Source organism: Zootoca vivipara, chromosome 7 (assembly GCF_965207765.1).
Source record: "Zootoca vivipara chromosome 7, rZooViv2.hap1.1, whole genome shotgun sequence".
Classification (NCBI taxonomy): Eukaryota; Metazoa; Chordata; class Lepidosauria; order Squamata; family Lacertidae; genus Zootoca; species Zootoca vivipara.
Window position 1 is genome coordinate 38,619,889 of NC_142590.1, and position 19,802 is coordinate 38,639,690.

Here is a 19,802-nt window from a genome sequence, read left to right on the forward strand (position 1 = left end):
ACAAGTTTAGGGAACTTATTTAAGCCCAAGGGCCAAATTCACTTATAAGCAGCTTTCTAGTAGTGGGTGTGCCCAGAACTAAGGGTGCATGGAACAATGGATAGGACTCTAAAGTCTAAACCTTTGTACAGTAGGCTACATTCCTGCAACATCAAACTCAGGAATTTATATACAAGCACACGCACACGCACACACTTTTATCCAGACAAGCAAGAGGCATTGTCACAGTCAAGTGCAGGAGCATGTTTTGCCACTGCTATGCTGAAAGGATGCCAATAAAGCTGCTTTGTGGACATTTGTTTGGATGAAAGCTTCTACTCAGCAAATGCTAGCTTCAGAACGCACACCCAGCCCTCCCTTCCTCTGATAACCAGTACACAGTTGCATCCTTGTCCTTGAGCATATAACAATTTTAAACCCACTTTCTTAAGGCATTTCTTTGAAACAAAGGGCTTGTTTTCAAGCACTGTACATATACGTAGAATTAGTTACATGCGTTGCTGCCATGCATTGACCCAAGTAAATGACAACTGAATCCTTTTGTGTTGCCTTTAGGTTTTCTAGTACAACATATGGACAGCAAGGCAGGAAGTACAGACTTGGAAATGATCATTCATGGTAGGTTAAATAGAGAAATTGTAAGATTATTGCTGTCATGTCTTTAGGTACTAAATGAAGAGAGTGAACACAAAGGAGAGAAAATTAGATGCAGAGACTGTTACACTTGTATAGATTGTATATTTCCCCCTTTCTTCCTTCGTTTTTATTAAAATGCCAAAATTGTGAAAGATAATATAGACAAAAAAAGACAGAAAGTTCAAATACTTATTGGTTGATAATTTATGAATTAACTCACATTAATTATTCTTGCTATTAAAATACTGAAAGCACCTTAAAACATTATGAGGCCACCCTCTGAGGCAGCAATGTATGTTTTCTTTAATATTCCATAAAATCTCACTATATAATCAGAAAAATCAACTTTGCTTTTTTTCTCCCCGTTGCATTCAAAATTGCACAAACTGCTAGATACTTAGGGAGGGGAAAGAAATCAAAGTGTGTTTAGGGTAATATATAAACACTTTTAAGTATTTTTCAAATCTCTATTAGACATATGTAAATTTACCGTCTTGTTTTTTGTAAGGTATCAGTTTTAGAAAAAGAGGCTGTAAAAGGGTGATTCTATGATGTGGTTTCACATAATGATTATATGGACACAATTATGCTGCAATTTAGGAAATTAAGTCTGCAGAGAATTTTGCAGTATTGTGGGACTGCCATATTTCCTTCCTAAAATGTAAACTCTGGTCCCCACAGTTGCAGAGAAGTAACAGCTAATGTTTTGGTAGCTAATAGTTGTAGGTAAGGCTCTTTCCCTTCAGGACTTGTGCCTTTTCTCTCTACAGCCACTCTCTCTATTATATTGGTCGCTAATAATAACCTCCCTAATAATAATAACCTCCCTAATAATAACCTGGGAACAGGCTTTACCGCCTCTCAAACTGTGCAGCTCAGGACTCAGGTATATTAGTAAAGAAACAGTGATTTGAATGTGCTACAAACACACAACACCAGATGGTGCTAGAGAGCAGGACATTTTAAAATGTGATTTTCCATAGAGATTTTTTTTCTTTTGTTATAACAATCTAATTACTGACTTACTTATAGAAGGGGTTTTTTCTGTGTTTTGATCCACCTAATATGAAATACATGAATAAGCAAATTCACTAAATATGTCCCAGTCATAAAATTTGTGGAGTTATTTTTAAAGATATCCACAACAATAACAATGTCCATTAAATAGCTGAAGGTTTAATATGAAAGGTTTAGCATTTATTTGGATCAGAGCCCCCTTATGTGTTAACATTTCTCTTTCATTTTCAGCTCTTGAAGGCTTGATGCATGACCCAGATGCTTCTGTGTGCCTAGCTGCAGCACATGCCCATGAGCGCGTTAGTGCTGTTCTCTCCAATCAGAAGGAGAGGCTTGAAGGCAACAGCAAGACGGAGGACAGCGACAGTGCTGCTGAAAGTGTTCTAAGGAGTTCCAGAGCCCTGAATACTATCCGCCACACCCCTTCCAGACTTTTTGCTGTTATAAACCTCTGGAGATCGGCCAATGGAAATTAATATTGGACTGGAAGAGGAGAAAGGATCTTGGTGTATAGCTCTTCCTAACAACAACAAAAAGGCTGTGAATATCACTCTTCCTATACTGAACCTCAGCAAGAACATTATAAAGGACCATAAAAGGAATTGATAATTTACCAGCTACCTGGATAATAAAGAACATCAATTCCCTACAGAATCCAGCCTACTGGACTTTTGCTTGCTATAGGTACATCATAACAGGCTTTTCTATGAAGATCAAGGCAGGCATGCCCTAGTCACTTATTAGCTTGTACACAGCACTCCTGCAAGCCCCTTTTAAATACCAATGTTGTTGTTGCTGCTGCTGTTGTTTAGTCGTCTTAGTCATGTTCTACTCTCTGTGACCCCATGAACCAGAGCATGCCTTGGAAACTCTCACTTTCTTCTCAAAGCTTCTCCTTTTTTATGTCCGTGGAGTTTTCTTGGCAAAATACTGGAGTGGATTGCCAGTTCCTTCTCCAGGGGGATCACATTTAGTCTAAATTCTTGGCTATGACCTGTCTGTCTTGGGTGACCCTGCACGGCATAGCTCATAGCTTCTTGGTGTTATTCAAGCCCCTTCGCCACGACAAGGCAGTGATCCATGAAGGGGTTTAAATACCAATAGGTAATGGAAAGACACCTAGAAATAAAATAGTATTGCTGTGGAAGGCGGGGGGTGGGCAGATATGCTACTGTTCCTCTCCTGCCTCCCACCCTTTTCTAAATCTAGTTTAATGTGTACACCAATGCAGGACGAGTTCTCATTTTTTAAAAACCATTTAAAGGTTTTTAAAAATAAGACTCAACAAAAGCTTCAACAGGGTCATAGGCATAGCAGGAGCTGGGTAGTATTAATGTTCCTTTGATCTTCTTGCAGTCCATGGGACTCTCAAGAGTCTCCTCCAGCACCATAATTCAAAGGCATCAATTCTTCGGCGATCAGCCTTCTTTATGGTCCAGCTCTCACTTCCATACATCACTACTGGGAAAACCATAGCTTTAACTATACGGACCTTTGTCGGCAAGGTGATGTCTCTGCTTTTTAAGATGCTATATATAGTAGAAATGAGCAAACCAGTGATATTTTAGGAAGCAGGCTAGCAGGAGGGGCCCATGACTTACATCATAGGAGCCTACACAACACAAAACACTGTTGCTGCATGTAGGCTTTATTTTGTTTATTATCTTATATTCTGGAAATGTACCTTTAAATTTTTTGGGGGGGCCCAAGAGAGTGGGGCCCTAAGCTATATACAGTAGCTTATATGTAAATCCGGCACAGGATGTGCATTAGTATGGACATGCGCCCCTGGTTTTTCCTCACCCTGGTTTTTCTCAGTTTGCCTTTTCCCGCCTACAACCCGAGACAACTGACGCCCCCACAAGCGATCTAATTTAAAACGGGGGGGCAGTGATAGAAAGCTTGCAAAAGCCCCGCCGCTGCAGCGCCCCGTTCCCCTTGCCAGCCCAGGCGGGAAGCAGAGTCGGGCTCCTCCCGCTTCGGGCTCAGCAGGGGCTGGAAGCCGCCGCCTCCGGAAGGGCGGAGCGAGCGAGCCTGCCCTGGTTGTGTCTCGAAGGGGAGTGCAACATGATGGCGGCGGCTGCGGCGGCCGAGGAGGACGAAGAGCACGAGGCGGGCTGGGATGCCTTCCTGGACAGGTTCCGCGGTCCCGAGCGCTACGCGGGCGCCCTCAGCCCCGAGAACTGGGAGCAGGTGCGTCTCTGCGGGCGGCGGGACGAGGGCGGAGCCGGTGGCCGCGCTCGGCTACAAGGGCTCCTGGGCAGAAGCCAACTTGGGAGAGAGTCTCCAGCCTCTTAGCTTTATCCTATTTTCGCCGGCCTCTTGTTCCTCCCCCCTTCCAGGTAGGCAGAAGGATATTGGCTAACCCAACGGCGGCCGGTGAGCTTTTGGGGGGAATTGGGTCTGTAGTTTTGAATGTCGGGATAGGACCCGAGTTCGAAATCTCCCACTCGCCCGGGAAGTTTGCTGGGATGACTTTGAGCCGGTCATTGCCTCTCTCATCCTAAACGACCTCGCAGGTTTTTGTTGTTGTTGTTGGGATAACATGTGGAAGGGGGTTGGATCATGCGCGCTGTCTTGAGCTCCTTGGATGAAAGGTAAGATAGAAAGTAAACAAACAAACAAACACTGGCTAGCCTTCTGCAAACCACTAGTTCCCACTGCAGGGTGAGGGTTGATGGTACCAATCTTAACAGTGTTATTTATTATAAGCATTGCTGGTTGGTTCTACTAAATTATGTTTGAGCAACAGGTCAGTTCTGGAGCCTACTTTCAACTTCAAGGCCTATGAACCAGCAGTAAAGATGAGAGTGCCTCTAGAGCTTGTGCAGAATGCCTTGCCTCCAGTGTTAATAACCAGTCATCTTCCACAGCTGGATATACAGAGCAGTTTTAGGGAACATGACTGACTTCTGGACAGGTTTCCCTGACAGCCATGGGTTTTTGAACCACATTAATGTTTCACATTAACATTTAAAATATTTGTCACCATTATTTTAACACGGAACAGTTGCTGGTATATACTGAATCTGCCAGTAACAATAGAGGATACCTGCAAACTAACTATTATGTTGGCACAATGTTGTCAACATAATTTGGCAACTGAAACTTATAACTTGACCGTGTACGGTGGGTGTGACTTTCTAACCAAGGGGTGTGATGTGTGTTGTGGCATTAGAGTTGTTGTTGTTTAGTCGTGTCCGACTCTTCGTGACCCCATGGACCATAGCACGCCAGGCACTCCTGTCTTGCACTGCCTCCCGTAGTTTGGTCAAACTCATGTTCGTAGCTTCGAGAACACTGTCCAACCATCTTGTCCTCTGTCGTCCCCTTCTCCTAGTGCCCTCAATCTTTCCCAACATCAGGGTCTTTTCCAAGGATTCTTCTCTTCTCATGAGGTGGCCAAAGTATTGGAGCCTCAGCTTCACGATCTGTCCTTCCAGGGAGCACTCAGGGCTGATTTCCTTAAGAATGGATAGGTTTGATCTTCTAGCAGTCCATGGGACTCTCAAGAGTCTCCTCCAGCACCATAATTCAAAAGCATCAATTCTTCGGCGATCAGCCTTCTTTATGGTCCAGCTCTCACTTCCATACATCACTACTGGGAAAACCATAGCTTTAACTATACGGACCTTTGTCGGCAAGGTGATGTCTCTGCTTTTTAAGATGCTGTCTAGGTTTGTCATTGCTTTTCTCCCAAGAAGCAGGCGTCTTTTAATTTCGTGACTGCTGTCACCATCTGCAGTGATCAAGGAGCCCATTAAAAACCTGCAAACTGTATTGGGTTGCAAGTTCACAATACATGTCAGTGTATCAAAAATATTTAAAAAATTGTAACCTGAATTCAACAATATCTGGAGGGAGGGCCACAGGTTCCCTATAGCTGGCTTAAAATAAGATGATGAATTCTCTAGTCACATTTTTTCTATACTGTTTATTTAACTATAATCACTAGTTTATTGATGATACAGTTTAATAAACAGTAGTTTAATAAACAATGGTTTAGCATTATGGGCTAACCTGGCCAATGTGTCTTTCTTGGTAAACAAGAATTGACTTGGAAGGATAGAGAAACTTAATAGAATTCAATGACGGATATTACAGGATCTATATCTGTTACATTCCTGTTGGTTTTGTTTGTGTTTTTGTAACAGGAAAATGGTGGGTTTGAAGGTTTAGAAAGGGCTGGTACTAATTCTGAAATTACTTACCTAGAAAGCCAAGAACTGTGAATTAAGTCAATTATTGAGAAATACCCAGGGCCAAAATTCAATGTCTGGGAGGGAAAAAATACAAGTTCTTCTGTTAAGTATCTCCAATAAAGGGTATATTTCCAAAGACATACGGCTATTTTGAACCCTTTTCTTCTGTCCTTGGTAACTTGGGCTTCTTGCATTTGTTGACAGGAATTTGACCAGATCCCAATGTTCATGAAGAAAGCTCCTGCTGAAATAGATCCTAAGCAGAATCCTGATCTTGCTTGTCTTCAGTCTATTATTTTTGATAAAGACCAAACACCTGAAGGTAGTCTCCACTTACATAACTGTAAATGTATCAGCTGATGAAATTTACATTGTTCTCGCAACACTTTCTCTAGGAATCAAGGGGCATAATTGTTTCATCTCAAGCAGTTCAATGTCTTGAAAAGAGACATCGCAGCTTTGTCTTACCAGGGTAGCTGCTCTGTCATGTCCCATTTGAAGGAGAAAGGGTGACAGTCCAATACAGCCTCTGTCACAACCTTTGTCCAAATGCTGCAATAGGTGTCCACAGATAAATGAGCTGATGGCCCTACTGTATTCCCATTTTGAAAATAAAGATCTTAAGCCAGAGCTTTAAGGTTAACAACCAAGTGTTTATCTTGAAAGGGCACCGTCCCATTTCAATAAATACATATTGGGGCTCATAGGACTTGTAGAAATTTAACTCAGCCGGCACTCGCAGCTCCATAAAAAATTTGAGAGGTTATCATAACATTAAAAACTTTCAATAGCTGCAGAAATACCCTTGACCCCCTTTGGTGTAAAAGAAAAAAAAACCATAGTATAGCAGGCTGGTTAGCTTGAGTTTTCTGGGAAGCATAAGATCTGTGCTTTATCTGTTATGGATAACTTGACTTTTAAAGGAGTGCTGGTGATTGCTTTTCTAACGTTGCAATGTTTATCTTTATTGGTGTTTTTCAAGCCCAGACCTATAAGAATGAGGGCAATGATTATTTCAAGGAAAAGGATTATAAGAAGGCTGTGATATCCTATTCAGAAGGACTGAAAAAGAAGTGCAATGACCTAGAATTAAATACTGTTCTTCATACAAACAGAGCTGCAGCCCAGTTTTATTTGGGTAATGTATTGTATTCAAAACTGTGCCTAGTTCAAATTCTATATACCGTAGCAGGAAAATATCAAAGGTAGGACTTTGTCCTGTATGTTCCAGCAGTCATAAAGTTGTTTTTGAATGTTTTTTATAAACAAACAAGTAGTATTGAGGATGCTAAATTTTAGATCCATATCTGACAAGATCCTTGTTAGACAGATGTTAATTTAGCAGTGTATGTGGAGCTCCCAAAGAAAATAGGCACCACTGAGTTCATTGGGACTTACTCTCAAATATGCATAATATTGCATCTGGTTTGGCTGTACTGTACAGTGCAGTGCTTTAAATTTTGTTAAGACATAATTTGATCCAATGTATTCCAGGTCCCAAGATTCAGTATGTGCAAGCAGAGATGTCTCTTGAGCAGCTAGTCTGGATAAATAAAAGAATTGAGTGCTGTTGGTTTTTAGTAGGGGCAAATAGCCTCAAATACAGAGTCTGAAAAGAAAGCCAAGAAGTAATAGGTTGTGTTGAAGTTTTTGCAACAAAATCAAATTATTATTTATCAAATACATTTTTAAAAAAGGAGGGGCAGTTTTTTGAATCTGCATCTTACCTGTTATAATGCCTCCTCTTTTCATTATCCTTATAAATTAATGTCATATGTGAAGACCTCACGTGTCTTGCCTCGGTGTAGCTCAGTGTTTCTTAGGGAGCAATTTGCCAGCCTCCCTTAAAAATCCAATGTAATGACCCAGGTTTTACAGAGGTATGTTTCGTTTAGGTAACTTTCGCTCTGCTCTCAATGATGCTATCGCAGCAAGAAAACTGAAACCTAATCACCTCAAGGCAATTACAAGAGGTAAAAGAGCGTTCAACAGTTGCATTTTAATAGAGGCCTCCATGTAATTAAGAAAGTGGGGGCACTGTATAACAGCAATAAAAGTTTGTATAGAATATTTTTGAAAAGTAAACTTTCAAAGTGCCATGAAATATGAACATAATGCAACTTAAAAGGGTTGTGTCTACTTGAGATGAAGAGAAGGAAGAAGCATGGGAACCTTGGGACGAAGTTATTTGCAGTATGTTAGGGGCAGCATGTGGTCTGAAGGCACATGAGACCACCATTCCAATGAAGCAAAGCGGGTCTTTGGTCTAGTTAGCATCTGGGAACCACGGGAGGATGCTGAATGCTGTTTGTGCTCACTAGTAAGGAGAGAGATGGGAGATGCTCGCAAATCCACCTGCCGCATCCTTCCCAGCTGGCCTACCAACTTTGAGGCCTGTGAGTTTTGTTGGGACCAGGAAGAAGAAAGAAACGAGCTGAGGCTTATTGCCACCCTTGTCTTTTTGTTGTTGTTGTTGTTTTGTAGTGTTGCTACTTTGGAAAAGGAGTGGGAGATCTTTGCAATTGTTGCTCTTATTGTAGTTTAGCTTTGTTTGCCTTATAATGGAACTGTAAATTTGTTATTATTTACTGGACATGTTTTTATTATTTGTTATGTTGCTCCCTGCTTGAAAATAGTCGGTGAAGAGGTGGGTTATAAATACTTTAAAAAGTAATAATAAATGTAGGGTCATGCTAGGTTGTATGATATAAGAAAAGTAGGGCATAAATGTAAGAAAATAAATAAAAGTCAGCCTAGAATTCAGGCCTCTATGAGTGCCTTCAGACTGGAAAAAAAATTGACCAGCGTAAGTGTACCTCCCTGTTTGCCACACTGATGTTTTAAAAATTAGTTGAGCATATCTGTGTTTGCTGCAGACATATGTGAAACAAACTATTGCTTTTCTAGGAGCACTGTGCCATTTGGAACTTAAACACTTCTCTGAAGCCATAACATGGTGCGAGGAGGGATTGAGAATAGATCCAAAAGAAAAGAAGCTTCTGGAAACAAGAGCTAAAGCTGATAGACTAAAGGTTAGAAGGGGGCAAATGCAAACCTGTTTATACAGTAGACTAAGACTGGTGGAACAGCAATCTCCTCCCCACAGTTACGATGTAGCTTTGTCTTTCAGCGCGCTGAAGAGAGGGATTTCAGAAAAGCTAAATTGCAGGAGAAGAGGGAAAAGTCTCGGAAGGAGGCCTTACTCAAAGCTATCAAGGTACCTTTTTCTTTTGGCGGGAAGAATTGCCCCTGGATATTTTAAATGTGTAAAGATGTGGATACTTGCCTCAATTTTTTCCCCTTTTCTCTTCTGATGTAGGATCGGAACATCAAATTGTCTGTAGCATCCTCTAAGGAAGACACGGCGATATCAGCAGACCTGGCTGAGATGTCTTTAGATGGACTTGGCTCAGAAAATGCTATCGGTGCCAAAGTCTGTTTAGATGAGAATGGCAGCCTAACCTGGCCTGTGTTGTTCCTGTATCCTGAGCATGGGCAAACTGACTTCATCTCCTCTTTTCATGAAGAATCGAGGTTGTTGTTTTTTAAAGCTGAATTTATATAAATCCAAATGAACATAATATGGGAGGAGGCAGTGGGTCCGATTCACACATTTTATTTGCTGTGTTTTCCAGTACTTTGGTAAGACCCTTGAGATGTTCTGAATGCAAAGAGTAAGAGTGGGAGCATGCCTGTCAGCCTCATCTGCTAATCTCAAAGTAATGTTTGAACAAGTCTTCCCTAGCCTGATGCCTTCCATCAAATATTTTGGGCTACAACTCATTTCAGCCCCAGGCCAGCATGGGATGATGGAAGTTGTGGTCCAAAACATTTGGAGTCCTAGAGCATGTTTGTATGAAGAGGTGATTGTGAGCTAGTTGACTGTGAGCAGTGCTGTGAGAAGGTAGTTATTTTTGGATTAACCTTAAATAAGAATAGATTTATGATCTTCCTGAGCATCCCTATTTTGAAAAAAAAAAGCATTGAAGAATTTAATTTTTAAAAATACTGTGTTGGTTAGCAGCCTTTAATTGAGCTACATTGCTTTGAATTCCAAAGGCGTCAGTGTACAGTATCTACTTGAATTCAACTCTAGTAGATGCTGAAGCTGAACTTAATGGCTTGGAGAGTAACATGGTGCATTCATCTTGTGTTTCAGATTTACTGACCACTTAATGGTCATGTTTGAAGAACTACCTCCCTGGGATGTAGAAAAGAAATATATTCCTAGTGAACTGGAGGTAAGATACAACGCCTTTTGGCATTTATCTGTCCTTTCTTAAAATGGATATTCTAATATAATAATAACAATAATAATTTATTATTTATACCCCGCCCATCTGGCCGGGTTCCCCCCGCCACTCTGGGCGGCTTCCAACAAAACATTAAAATACAGAAATCCATCAAACATTAAAAGCTTCCCTAAACAGGGCTGCCTTAAGATGCCTTCTAAAGGTCTGGTAATTGTTGTTCTCTTTGACCTCTGGTGGGAGGGCATTTCACAGGGTGGGTGCCACTACCGAGAAGGCCCTCTGTCTGGTTCCCTGTAACGTAGCTTCTCGTAGTGAGGGAACCACCAGAAGGCCCTCGGCGCTGGACCTCAGTGTCCGGGCAGAACAATGGGGGAGGAGACACTCCTTCATGTATACTGGACTGAGGCCGTTTAGGGCTTTAAAGGTCAGCACCAACACTTTGAATTGTGCTCGGAAACGTACTGGGAGCCAATGTAGGTCTTCCAGGACCAGTGTTATGTGGTCTCGCCGGCCGCTCCCAGTCACCAGTCTAGCTGCCGCATTCTGGGTTAGCTGTAGTTTCCGGGTCACCTTCAAAGGTAGCCCCACGTAGAGCGCATTGCAGTAGTCCAAGCGAGAGATAACTAGAGCATGCACCACTCTGGTGAGACAGTCCACAGGCAGGTAGGGTCTCCGCCTGCGTACCAGATGGAGCTGATAAACAGCTGCCCTGGATACAGAATTGACCTGCGCCTCCATGGACAGCTGTGAGTCCAGAATGACTCCCAGGCTGCGCACCTGGTCCTTCAGGGGCACAGTTACCCCATTCAGGACCAGGGAGTCCTCCACACCTGCCCGCCTCCTGTCCCCCACAAACAGTACATCTGTCTTGTCGGGATTCAATCTCAATCTGTTAACCGCCATCCATCCTCCAACCGCCTCCAAGCACTCACACAGGACCTTCACCGCCTTCACTGGTTCTGATTTGAAAGAGAGGTAGAGCTGGGTATCATCCGCATACTGATGAACACCCAGCCCGAGCAGTTTAGCCCCATGTAGGATGCCTGGAGCCTAGACCTTTTGTGCCCTAAGGAAGGGCGGGAGGAGAGCAATGGGCTCTAGCTGAGGTGGAGAGAGAGGGGACAGAAAGACTGAGGTTAGAGGGAGTAAAAATGAGCCTTCCAGCAGAGACTGAGCAACCACACTTTTTGCCTTCCCACAACAGTATACTAAGCAACAGCTTCATCATGGGATATGACAGAGCCTAAATCAGCCTCTACCTGCATCCCAAGCCAAGAACAGGACACTTACGGCTCTTCAAATGCTGTTGGACTAAAATCACCAACTTCATTGATCATTGGCTATGATGGGGTTACTGGGATTTGGAATCCAAAAACATCTGGAGGGCCACAGATAGGTCAGACTGTATCCTTAAGGCAGAGAATAATCTCAAATCAGAGGGTTGTGTTATCCATAAACAACTGCAAAGTTGTTTTAAAACTTTCATTAACTACTTAGATTTGTAGGCATGAATAAAAATTCATTTATTTAGCTCTTCCAAAGGCTTGAGGTATATGGCAAGCAATAAATAGAAATAAAATTAAATCAAGTAAAAAAACCAAGCCCTAAACTACCACAATTCTGGACTCCCAGAACTTGCCCTAATAAATTGCAGTCTCAAATTGAAGCAATGGAAAGGGTTTTTCATCACATGAATAGTTGTTTATTAGTATTACAGATGCCCTGCTGACCTTCATAAATATTGTACTAAGCCTTGCAGGTAATATCGCATGTCCTTGTTCACATGTTTAGTCAATTTGTTTCTCATTAAATTGCACAGCTGTATTTTGAGGACGAAGAAAAAGGGGAGATATACCAGATAGACATGGAAACCACATTGCTACAAGCACTGCAGCACCAAAGGTGAGATTCTGAGCTGGGGACTGCATGTTACTCATCTTTATTGTCAAAATGACAAGTGTGTAATGTTGAATCATCAGGATCCACATGCTTGCCTCAAAAAACCAAGAATTATTTTTTTGTTTAACAGTAATCTAACAGAGAAATAATTGTTCATCAGCAGATTCTGATGTTAAGAATACAGTAGTCATAAATATCCACAGCCAACAAAACTGCCCATATGTTGTCGCTTCAGATTAGAGGTTTCAGCTGAAGCTTATTCATCCATTTCACTACAGGGTTGCCTCAGTTTTCTCTTGGTGGCACCCGCTAGACGTGACAGTTGCGGGAATAACAATGTATAGCCATTGCACTGAAAGGTGGCTGTATTTTTAGACTGCCTTGCAGCAAAAGGTTAGGTGATCAGCTTCTAAAGGAAGGATAATTTACTGCAGTTGTGGCTGCCTGAACTTTTAGAATGTCATGGATCTCCGCAGTGGGGACATCTTTTCTTACCAACCCAGCCTATTAAATTGTTCCAACAGTGAGAGCAGGGGATGGACCTGAGCATCATGCTATGGTAAGCATTCCCTCTGTGCAAACATTTCAGCTTGCCAGACAGAATGAAGCCCACCTTCTCTCTCCACTGTGCGCTATTCTGCAGGTTCTCCTGACCCCTGCCCAGAGCCAATTTCTGGGCATAAGAGCTTCTGCTGACTGGGCTTGTTAGGTGAATCCCACCCATAATATGTTTCCATCCTATCTTCTTCCAAATTTGTAGGGCAGGCTGAGAATCTAACCTATCAAGTTATTCCAGTATCTTTCAATGTGGAATGGGGTGGGGAAATGGGACAGTAGTGTAAGCAAACATGCATGCACAAACACAAGCATATAGATTATCTTAAAATGTTGTGAGCCAAGACTGGAGGTTGACTTTCTAATTGTTTTTGCAGGTACTTCATAAAAGCCGGGACTCCTACTTTTTTGGTTTTGGTCAAACTTGCACCTTTCTCTAAAAACTACTTCTTTGGGAAGAAGGTCCACCAACTAAAGTGAATGAACATTTGGGGGTGGGGGGGAATACAACACACAATGGAACAAGGCCTCTTTAGATTTATAAATTTTCAGATTTAAGATTTATAAAGACGGAACATTGTGTACACATGTATCTTCTTCTGCAACAATTGAGATGGCAAATTTTCTAATCCTAATCACAGAAACTGCACCTGCACTTCTATTTAATTGGGAATAAGCATCGTTCGCATTTCCTTAAAAGTAAAGGAATAGAACAAAACTGGGCATACGTTAAGTAGAAAACCTCACCCTCCACTGTCAAAGGCAGTATGCCTCTGAATAGCAGTTGCGGAGTATCACAGGTGGGGAGAATGTTGTGGCATTTGGGTCCTTCTCACACGTATCTGCTTGGGCACTGTAAGTACAACATACTGAATTATATGGGTCTCTTTTTTTACCTGATCTAGCAGGGCTCCTGTTATGTTATTCACCTAGATATTTAATACACTGAGTTTTGCTTGAGAGAAACAGATCCCCCCCCCCGAAGATCTGATTAGTTCTTGAAGTATCCAATTTGCCATAAACCAGGCATCCCCAAACTGCGGCCCTCCAGATGTTTTGGCCTACAACTCCCATGACCCCTAGCTAACAGGACCAGTGGTTGTAGAAGATGGGAATTGTAGTCCGAAACATCTGGAGGGCCAAAGTTTGGGGATGCCTGCCATAAACCGTGTTAATCTCAATGGGGCTTCTACTTGCAGCTTGGGGCAACACAGTATAACTTTACAGATTTAAGTGCCATAAAATAAGTGTATCTGGGGGTCAGGGAGCATACTTGCATCCAATGCTATGCAAGCACAGCTAACAATTCTGTTTTAGGAATAGTTAGAATGGGGGGGACCCCCTAAATGCCTGCCATATGTTGTTACTTTTCCAATAGCTTCATACAAAGGGTTTGCCTGCTCAGTAGGCACAGAGATTAAACCAAAGCTGCGATTTATTCACTACTGTCTTGTGCACTTCAGCAAAGGAATGTGGAATGCCATTGTTGAGAGCTTTACAATTTTGCTGGCTTTTTGCTGTGACAAGATCGCATTAACCTATCTTTTAAAATAGGTTTTAAAAGGAGCTGGGCACATTTTATATATTATATTATAAATTATGGTTTAAATTTCTGGAAGTACATTTCTTACACCTACCCAGTTGCTAACGTTGTGGCCATAGTAGCATCCTTTGCCATGCTGCTAACATACAAGTAATAAAACATAAAATGACTTGTTTCTAGAGTACAATATCTCAAGGACGCGCCTTCACACTGAGTCTATCTATGGCATCCCTCTATATACAGCTTAATTGTTTTTGAAGTGCTCTCATGCAAGTGCTTTCTGAACTTGGAAATGACATAACTTTTCATGGAGGTGGGAAGATCCAGTAAACGCAACTTAAGGCGTAAGGCAAGGGATGTGCTGGACAGCAACTAACTCCTGAGTTCAACCTATATAGAAGGGCAAGTACTACCTGAACAAGCTTGGCTAGTGCTTGTCTCCAGGGAAAAGGAGATACCAAACTGCTGCTTGACTTTTGAAATTAGACCTTTGTTGTATAGCAAATAAAGAACAGGAGTGTTTTACAATAAGGCACTTTCGGCCGGGAAACAAATTCATTACTGCAGTTAGATTTCGGTTTATTAGCTCATCTGTTCTTGCTCCTTGGAACGTAAGGCTTTAATATAATCCATGGTAGAATTAAAAACCAGTCACCTTTCGGCTAGGAAGAGCATTTTACCTTTTCAGAAGTTGGTATCAAATATATTTGATATCAGAAGAGATTTTCCCTGGACTGGACCAAGCACAGTTAGGAAGTCATAGGTGCCCTTAAGCTGATACCCATAACTAGCAAGGCTGCAGCCACTTTAAAAGGTTAACATCTGGTCCTTTAGAAGACTAAGGGGAGCAGAGGGCAAATGAAGTGACCAATCCTTTTTCAGCTGTAGGCATCTGCTTACGAATTTTTCATTTTCAAAAAGAAATCTGTTACTTTGGTGGCATTTAAATTGTCTCATAATTGTCTGACCAGGTATTACTATTAGAATGAGCCTTGATCAGCAAGGAGTCCAGTGTTCTATGAAAGGTCGATTAGTGCATGGGCTGCCAACCCAATGATGGCTAGAAAATTTATAGCATGCTACACTCAGAACACGGTGATCCAAGCACCTGTGAATCTTGTGTGGAGGAGCACTCTACAGCAGGGGTCCCCAAACTTACCCAGCTTTGGGCAGGTGCACGGCAGGGGAGCGCGCCCCCATACACGGGAGCGCATGCTATTTCCGGCGTACTTCCGGGTTGGAGGAGGGCCGGAAATAGCTTGTGTGCATGCGCACGGGCCTCCTCTGACCCGGAAGTGCGCCAGAAATGACGCATGCACACAAGCTCTTTCCGATGCTCCAGCCACCTGGAAGTGGGCAACCGCACCACGCTGTTAAGAGCAGGCAGCATGGGTTGCAGGAGGCCGTATAAAAGAGCCTCGCGGGCCACATCCGGCCCGCAGGCCTTAGTTTGGGGAAGCCTGTTCCACAGCAACCCAGGTCATGGCTTCAGCCATTTGCAGTCCATCTTTTCACAATCATGCCCATGCAGGTTATTTACCCATGTGCTTATAATGTTGAAAGGTGAGCAGCCATATAGTAGAGGCTCAAGCCATTGCATGCGATGCAGCACAGGTTACAGAGGGAAGAGAAACCACGGTAGATGCTCAGTCTGCTTGTCAGCTCCCTGTAATGAGAATCCAGTTGACGCAGCCGCATAAACGACTTATGCTGGAACCACCCAGCATCCTCTCCCAAGCCATAGCTTTGCTCAATCAGGTGCATTTCGGCCATAATATCTGAAGTCACTTGCCCAAACCACTGAGCATTTAGAGCAGCAACTATGACACAAATGAAGAAGACTGTAATCTGGAAAGGAAAGACAGTTATGCTATGAGCTATTTATTGTCGGGTAGCATCAGCTGGTATGTGGGGGGTTTTCATATCACATGTAGCTGCAATCGCTTTGCAGGAATAATATTTGGATTCATGGCTGGTACCTAGGCAGGTTCCTGTGGCCCCAGCAATGCATATCATCCTTAAAATAACCCAGTGGGTTGGCCCTGCCATTGCATTTTCAAATTAGGATTAATAGGGTATATTTCAGTGCAAGATGTTCCATTCCTGTGCCAAGTCACCAAACACTGCCCCTCCACCTACTGTCTGAATGCTACCCCCTACCAGCCGTGGTTACAGGAAACACAAAGAGGGCTCTGTTAGTAAGCGTGGGTGGCTTCTTGGTCTGACCACTTCTTCCTAAGGCAGGCATGCCATCACAAGCGAGGCCATGTAACAAAGCAGAATGGCGGACTAACGGATGCACGTGATATTTAAAAGAGGGAGCTCACTACCTGCATGGTTTCTTCCTCATTGAGAAGTTCGCTGGGGTGACACATGGCAAATATGGTCAGGTTGATGAAAGCACAAGCTGAGCCAATGTGGAAGTAATAAGGGAAGAGGCAACTCTGAATAAATCCAAATGTATGTTGTGAGAGATTGTTGCCCATCACAAAACCTGCAAGAACAAGTGGGGCGAACACAAAGGAACAAGGTTATTTAAATGATACAGATGCTAAAAATAATACCGTAGCTATTTTTTTAAAAAAACCATTGGATGCAAAATACAGTTTTGGATAATCTCTTCTAGCTTCAGACTGGCTTATTTCCATTTTTTATTAGGGTTTTCCACACTTGGTGGTTTTACCTTCACATCATCATCATCATCATTCAGCTGCTTGGTGTCTAGGAATATAGACTCGCCAATCCAGAAAGTACATATCCTTGCCGACCAGTGTTAATCCCTATTTGCCCAGCCTACATCTTGCTGCCAAGCTAAAGTAGCCCTTTTCCCCTTTCTAAATTCACTGCATATGCCAGTCCAGAGCAATCCCATTTCTCCCAATGTTGAATCCCTCCCTAAATAAATTAACTGTGATTAATTTGACCTTTAAGCATCTATGTGCAAAGAGTGGGGGTGTGGAATGGTCCCAACATACTGGCTATAAAAGTCACCCATATCTGCATTCCCCAGAAAGTTGAAAGGAAAACCAAATGGAGCACTTTCACTAAGGTCGGGGGATGAGCATCTGTGGACATGGTACTTCAAGAAGATAGTCGCTTGCAACTCCCTTGGCCAAACTTCAACTTGGGAGACTCTTGTTTTACCTGTTCAGACACACTGAGAGGCAAAAGAAAGTTATTTTAGCTTCAAAGTAGTCAGAAATGTCCTGTGCCCTCAAAATTAAAGTGTAATTGTCACATATGTGTTCTCTCACACCAGTATTCTTAGGGGTATATGTTTTGTATTGCTGCTGTGAAGGAGTTGAATTTAAATGGACCAGCTAATAGTGCTTAACGAAATTCTCAGCCAGTGCTCCCAAGAGAAAGCTACGGTATTCTGAGACATCTGCAAACAGTGGCACTTATAACCTCCCCTTTTGACTAGACTGATAAAAGGATGGCCAGGTCAGCTCACCATATGCCACCATAAAGCCAGGTGCAGGTTTTAAACGGCTTCGGGCAACATCTGGAACCATTGATGCCAATGAGCGTTTAACCACTGATTGCAGAGGGATGTGAGTTGCATTCTTAAAGACTTGGAACACAGACTTCTTCTTTATTCCTTTTCCCCCAGCATTTATTCCATGGTCTTTGGATTACAGTGGAGGGAAGCTTCTCTGTTACTTAAGGTAAATTCTGACCCCAGTCAATGCTGGGTAAAGTAGGTCTGGGATTAGCTCAAAGCAATTATTCCAGCCCACCAAAAATTAGGGCCACTTCCAGTGTCACAAATTTATGTTGTAGTCCGAAAACAGCTGGAGACCCAAGTTTGGGAAACCCTGCTAGAGGAAATGTTCCATGTGTGGTGGTTGCCATGTGAGGGGCACATCAATTATGGAGAAATTCTTTAAATGTCCAGAGTGCTTTAACAAAGTGGATGCAAAGGGCATAATGTAAATTTTGGTATGGGCCCAAACCATTAGAATGGTGTGGGCTAGCAGAAACGCAAAGTCATACATCATTTGTATCTAGAAAAACACAAGCAGGAATGAAAATAATTATTCAGTAATTGTCTATAGCAGGTCCCACAGCCATCCTCCAATCACCTACCAAAAATACACTTGCCGTTACAGACCCTCAGGTGGTGAATCAACTACAAATGTAGATTCCGACTGACAGTTGCTCATCAAAGCCAATTGCTATAACAAGAGAGTCCATACCTGAATTTATTTGAAATGGTTTTACATGGTTTTTATTGTATTGTGAAACTGTTTTGAGAGGCTTCATGGGAAGTGACTCCTAAAATGTTGTTATGGATTGCAGCAACATGCTCCTTATTCCAAGCTGTAAAACATTTTCAGCAGGGTAACACACATCCTGATCTGAACAGAATACTGCCTAAAATATAGGAAGAGCAAACAAGGAGAGTAACAGGTTTTTTCCACTCCTTAAACTTCTAAGTACCTCAAGATGGGCAGTTTACTTTCATAGAAACACATAAGCTGACACTTGTCTTCCTCATCCCTTCACCCTGCAACACAAAAGGGAAACTCGGAGGCTAGTAAAAGACAAATACCGTTTTCCCCAAGGGATTCTCAGATAAATTGCAACTAGGAGTACAGTACATGAACAAGAACTCTGCATAAAGGAATCCCGCGATTATAAATTGCAGTCTTGATCCCCTTAGTAGGGTTAATACTGTCACGTCCCTTCAGTCTGAAATAATAATATCAGGTGCTGCAGCCGAGTAGGTGGCCAAAGACATTTCAAACGCGTTTTCAGCGACTAGCAAGCTGAAATATTAACTTCAAAACAAAACTTTCCTTACCACCGATGAATAACGTTGCACAAGTGCGTTTTTCAGTGTGTCACTCAGACTCCCCGCCGCCCAATGCTAGAATCTCAGAAACACAAACACTAGCAAAGCTGTCGGACAGATCCCAAAACAAGAAAAATGGCATCGTTACCATCAAAATAAGCAGGGTCGGAAAGGATACGATCAAGAGCTAGTCACAACACTCAAAAGCAGCGGGTCCACTACCACACATCCCACATCAAACGGTCCCCAAACGCGGCCAGATAATCTGCATAGAAAGCATTTCGCTGTGCAAACAGACGGAACTACATCCCGGAACTGGGAAGGAAAGCCCCCCCCCTTGCGGCAGGAATGCAGAGACTGGGCGATAGGGAAATCCTCGTGCTGCTAAAAAGGAGCCAGAAACGCAAGTGGAGGGGGGCGTGTCGCGATGTGCAAGTATGCACAGGGGGACTTTTCTCTTTTGCAAGTGCTCTTTTACCTACGACTGGAGGAAACTTCAGCCCGTACCCCACCCCAGCAATCGTGTGGGAAAACGGGTGCCAGTCCGAGAGAGTGGCGGCCCCCTCGTGGCAGGCAGTTGCTCGGGCGGGGTCTTTGGGGCAGGCTGCTCAGCCAAGGGGGAAGGGGGCAGGACTGGTCGCCGCGGGGCTTGCAAAGATCACTCCAGATCCTCCTGCCCCCCCCCACCTATCTCCTTAGCTCGCCTGGGTGGAAGCGAACCCCCTTACCCGACTCCCTTCTGAGTTAAAGGTTTCCCACCTCGTTCATCCGGCGGATCTCCCCAGTTCTCCTTTTCCCACTCCGAGGCGGGGCCAGCGGTGGGTGGGAGTCTCGGCCTCTGGAGAGACGTCGCCTTTGCCCTAGTTTATTTTTCCTGAGCCCCCACCCCCCATCATCAC

At 43.1% G+C, this 19,802-nt stretch overlaps 3 protein-coding genes across 12 annotated transcripts in view; 2 read left to right on the top strand and 1 right to left on the bottom strand.

Moving 5' to 3' along the window:
• Positions 1-3,306, top strand: part of PARS2 (prolyl-tRNA synthetase 2, mitochondrial) — a 37,221-nt gene extending 33,915 nt beyond the window's left edge. For 6 of the 8 annotated variants that reach the window (XM_088674007.1, XM_088674011.1, XM_088674009.1 and 3 more), the window contains 2 exons: positions 556-618; positions 1,885-3,304. In XM_088674007.1, the coding sequence (XP_088530133.1) occupies positions 556-618; positions 1,885-2,129 (308 nt within the window). In that variant the 3' untranslated portion in view covers positions 2,130-3,304. Of the gene's footprint in view, positions 1-555; positions 619-1,884 lie in introns of all 8 variants that reach the window. The other 2 variants (XM_088674013.1, XM_088674014.1) reach the window with 2 other exon arrangements.
• A 392-nt stretch (positions 3,307-3,698) lies between these two features.
• Positions 3,699-14,274, top strand: TTC4 (tetratricopeptide repeat domain 4). The gene is made up of 10 exons (XM_035103638.3): positions 3,699-3,846; positions 6,060-6,177; positions 6,838-6,993; positions 7,751-7,828; positions 8,763-8,887; positions 8,986-9,072; positions 9,175-9,389; positions 10,015-10,096; positions 11,928-12,010; positions 12,940-14,274. Exons 1-10 carry the CDS (start codon positions 3,721-3,723, stop codon positions 13,040-13,042), a joined length of 1,173 nt encoding a protein of 390 aa, XP_034959529.1. The 5' UTR covers positions 3,699-3,720; the 3' UTR covers positions 13,043-14,274.
• A 393-nt stretch (positions 14,275-14,667) lies between these two features.
• Positions 14,668-19,253, bottom strand: LOC148685044 (transmembrane protein 205-like). Of its 3 annotated transcripts, XM_088674017.1 has the most exons (5): positions 18,913-19,253; positions 18,549-18,615; positions 17,081-17,262; positions 16,436-16,599; positions 14,668-15,953 (listed from the first exon to the last, which is right to left on the bottom strand). In XM_088674017.1, the coding sequence occupies exons 3-5, from the start codon at positions 17,178-17,180 to the stop codon at positions 15,654-15,656; spliced, it is 564 nt and encodes a 187-aa protein (XP_088530143.1). In that variant the 5' UTR covers positions 17,181-17,262; positions 18,549-18,615; positions 18,913-19,253; the 3' UTR covers positions 14,668-15,653. The 3 variants fall into 3 exon arrangements, with proteins under 3 accessions (XP_088530143.1, XP_088530144.1, XP_088530145.1); XM_088674018.1 differs by having other exon boundaries at positions 18,549-19,253; XM_088674019.1 differs by lacking the exons at positions 18,549-18,615; positions 18,913-19,253 and having other exon boundaries at positions 17,081-18,465.
• Positions 19,254-19,802: the final 549 nt, after the last annotated feature.

Excerpts from the sequence above, each read along its gene's own strand:
- TTC4 (XM_035103638.3), top strand. The coding sequence starts at position 3,721 with ATGATGGCGGCGGCTGCGGCGGCCGAGGAGGACGAAGAGCACGAGGCG. Across the intron at positions 7,829-8,762 it reads CCTCAAGGCAATTACAAGAG|GAGCACTGTGCCATTTGGAA; the intron begins GTAAAAGAGCGT and ends TTGCTTTTCTAG. Across the intron at positions 8,888-8,985 it reads CTAAAGCTGATAGACTAAAG|CGCGCTGAAGAGAGGGATTT; the intron begins GTTAGAAGGGGG and ends TTTGTCTTTCAG.
- LOC148685044 (XM_088674017.1), bottom strand. The coding sequence starts at position 17,180 with ATGTCCACAGATGCTCATCCCCCGACCTTAGTGAAAGTGCTCCATTTG. Across the intron at positions 16,600-17,080 it reads ATGGGTGACTTTTATAGCCA|GTTTTGTGATGGGCAACAAT; the intron begins GTATGTTGGGAC and ends TTGTTCTTGCAG. Across the intron at positions 15,954-16,435 it reads ATGAGGAAGAAACCATGCAG|ATTACAGTCTTCTTCATTTG; the intron begins GTAGTGAGCTCC and ends TTTCCTTTCCAG.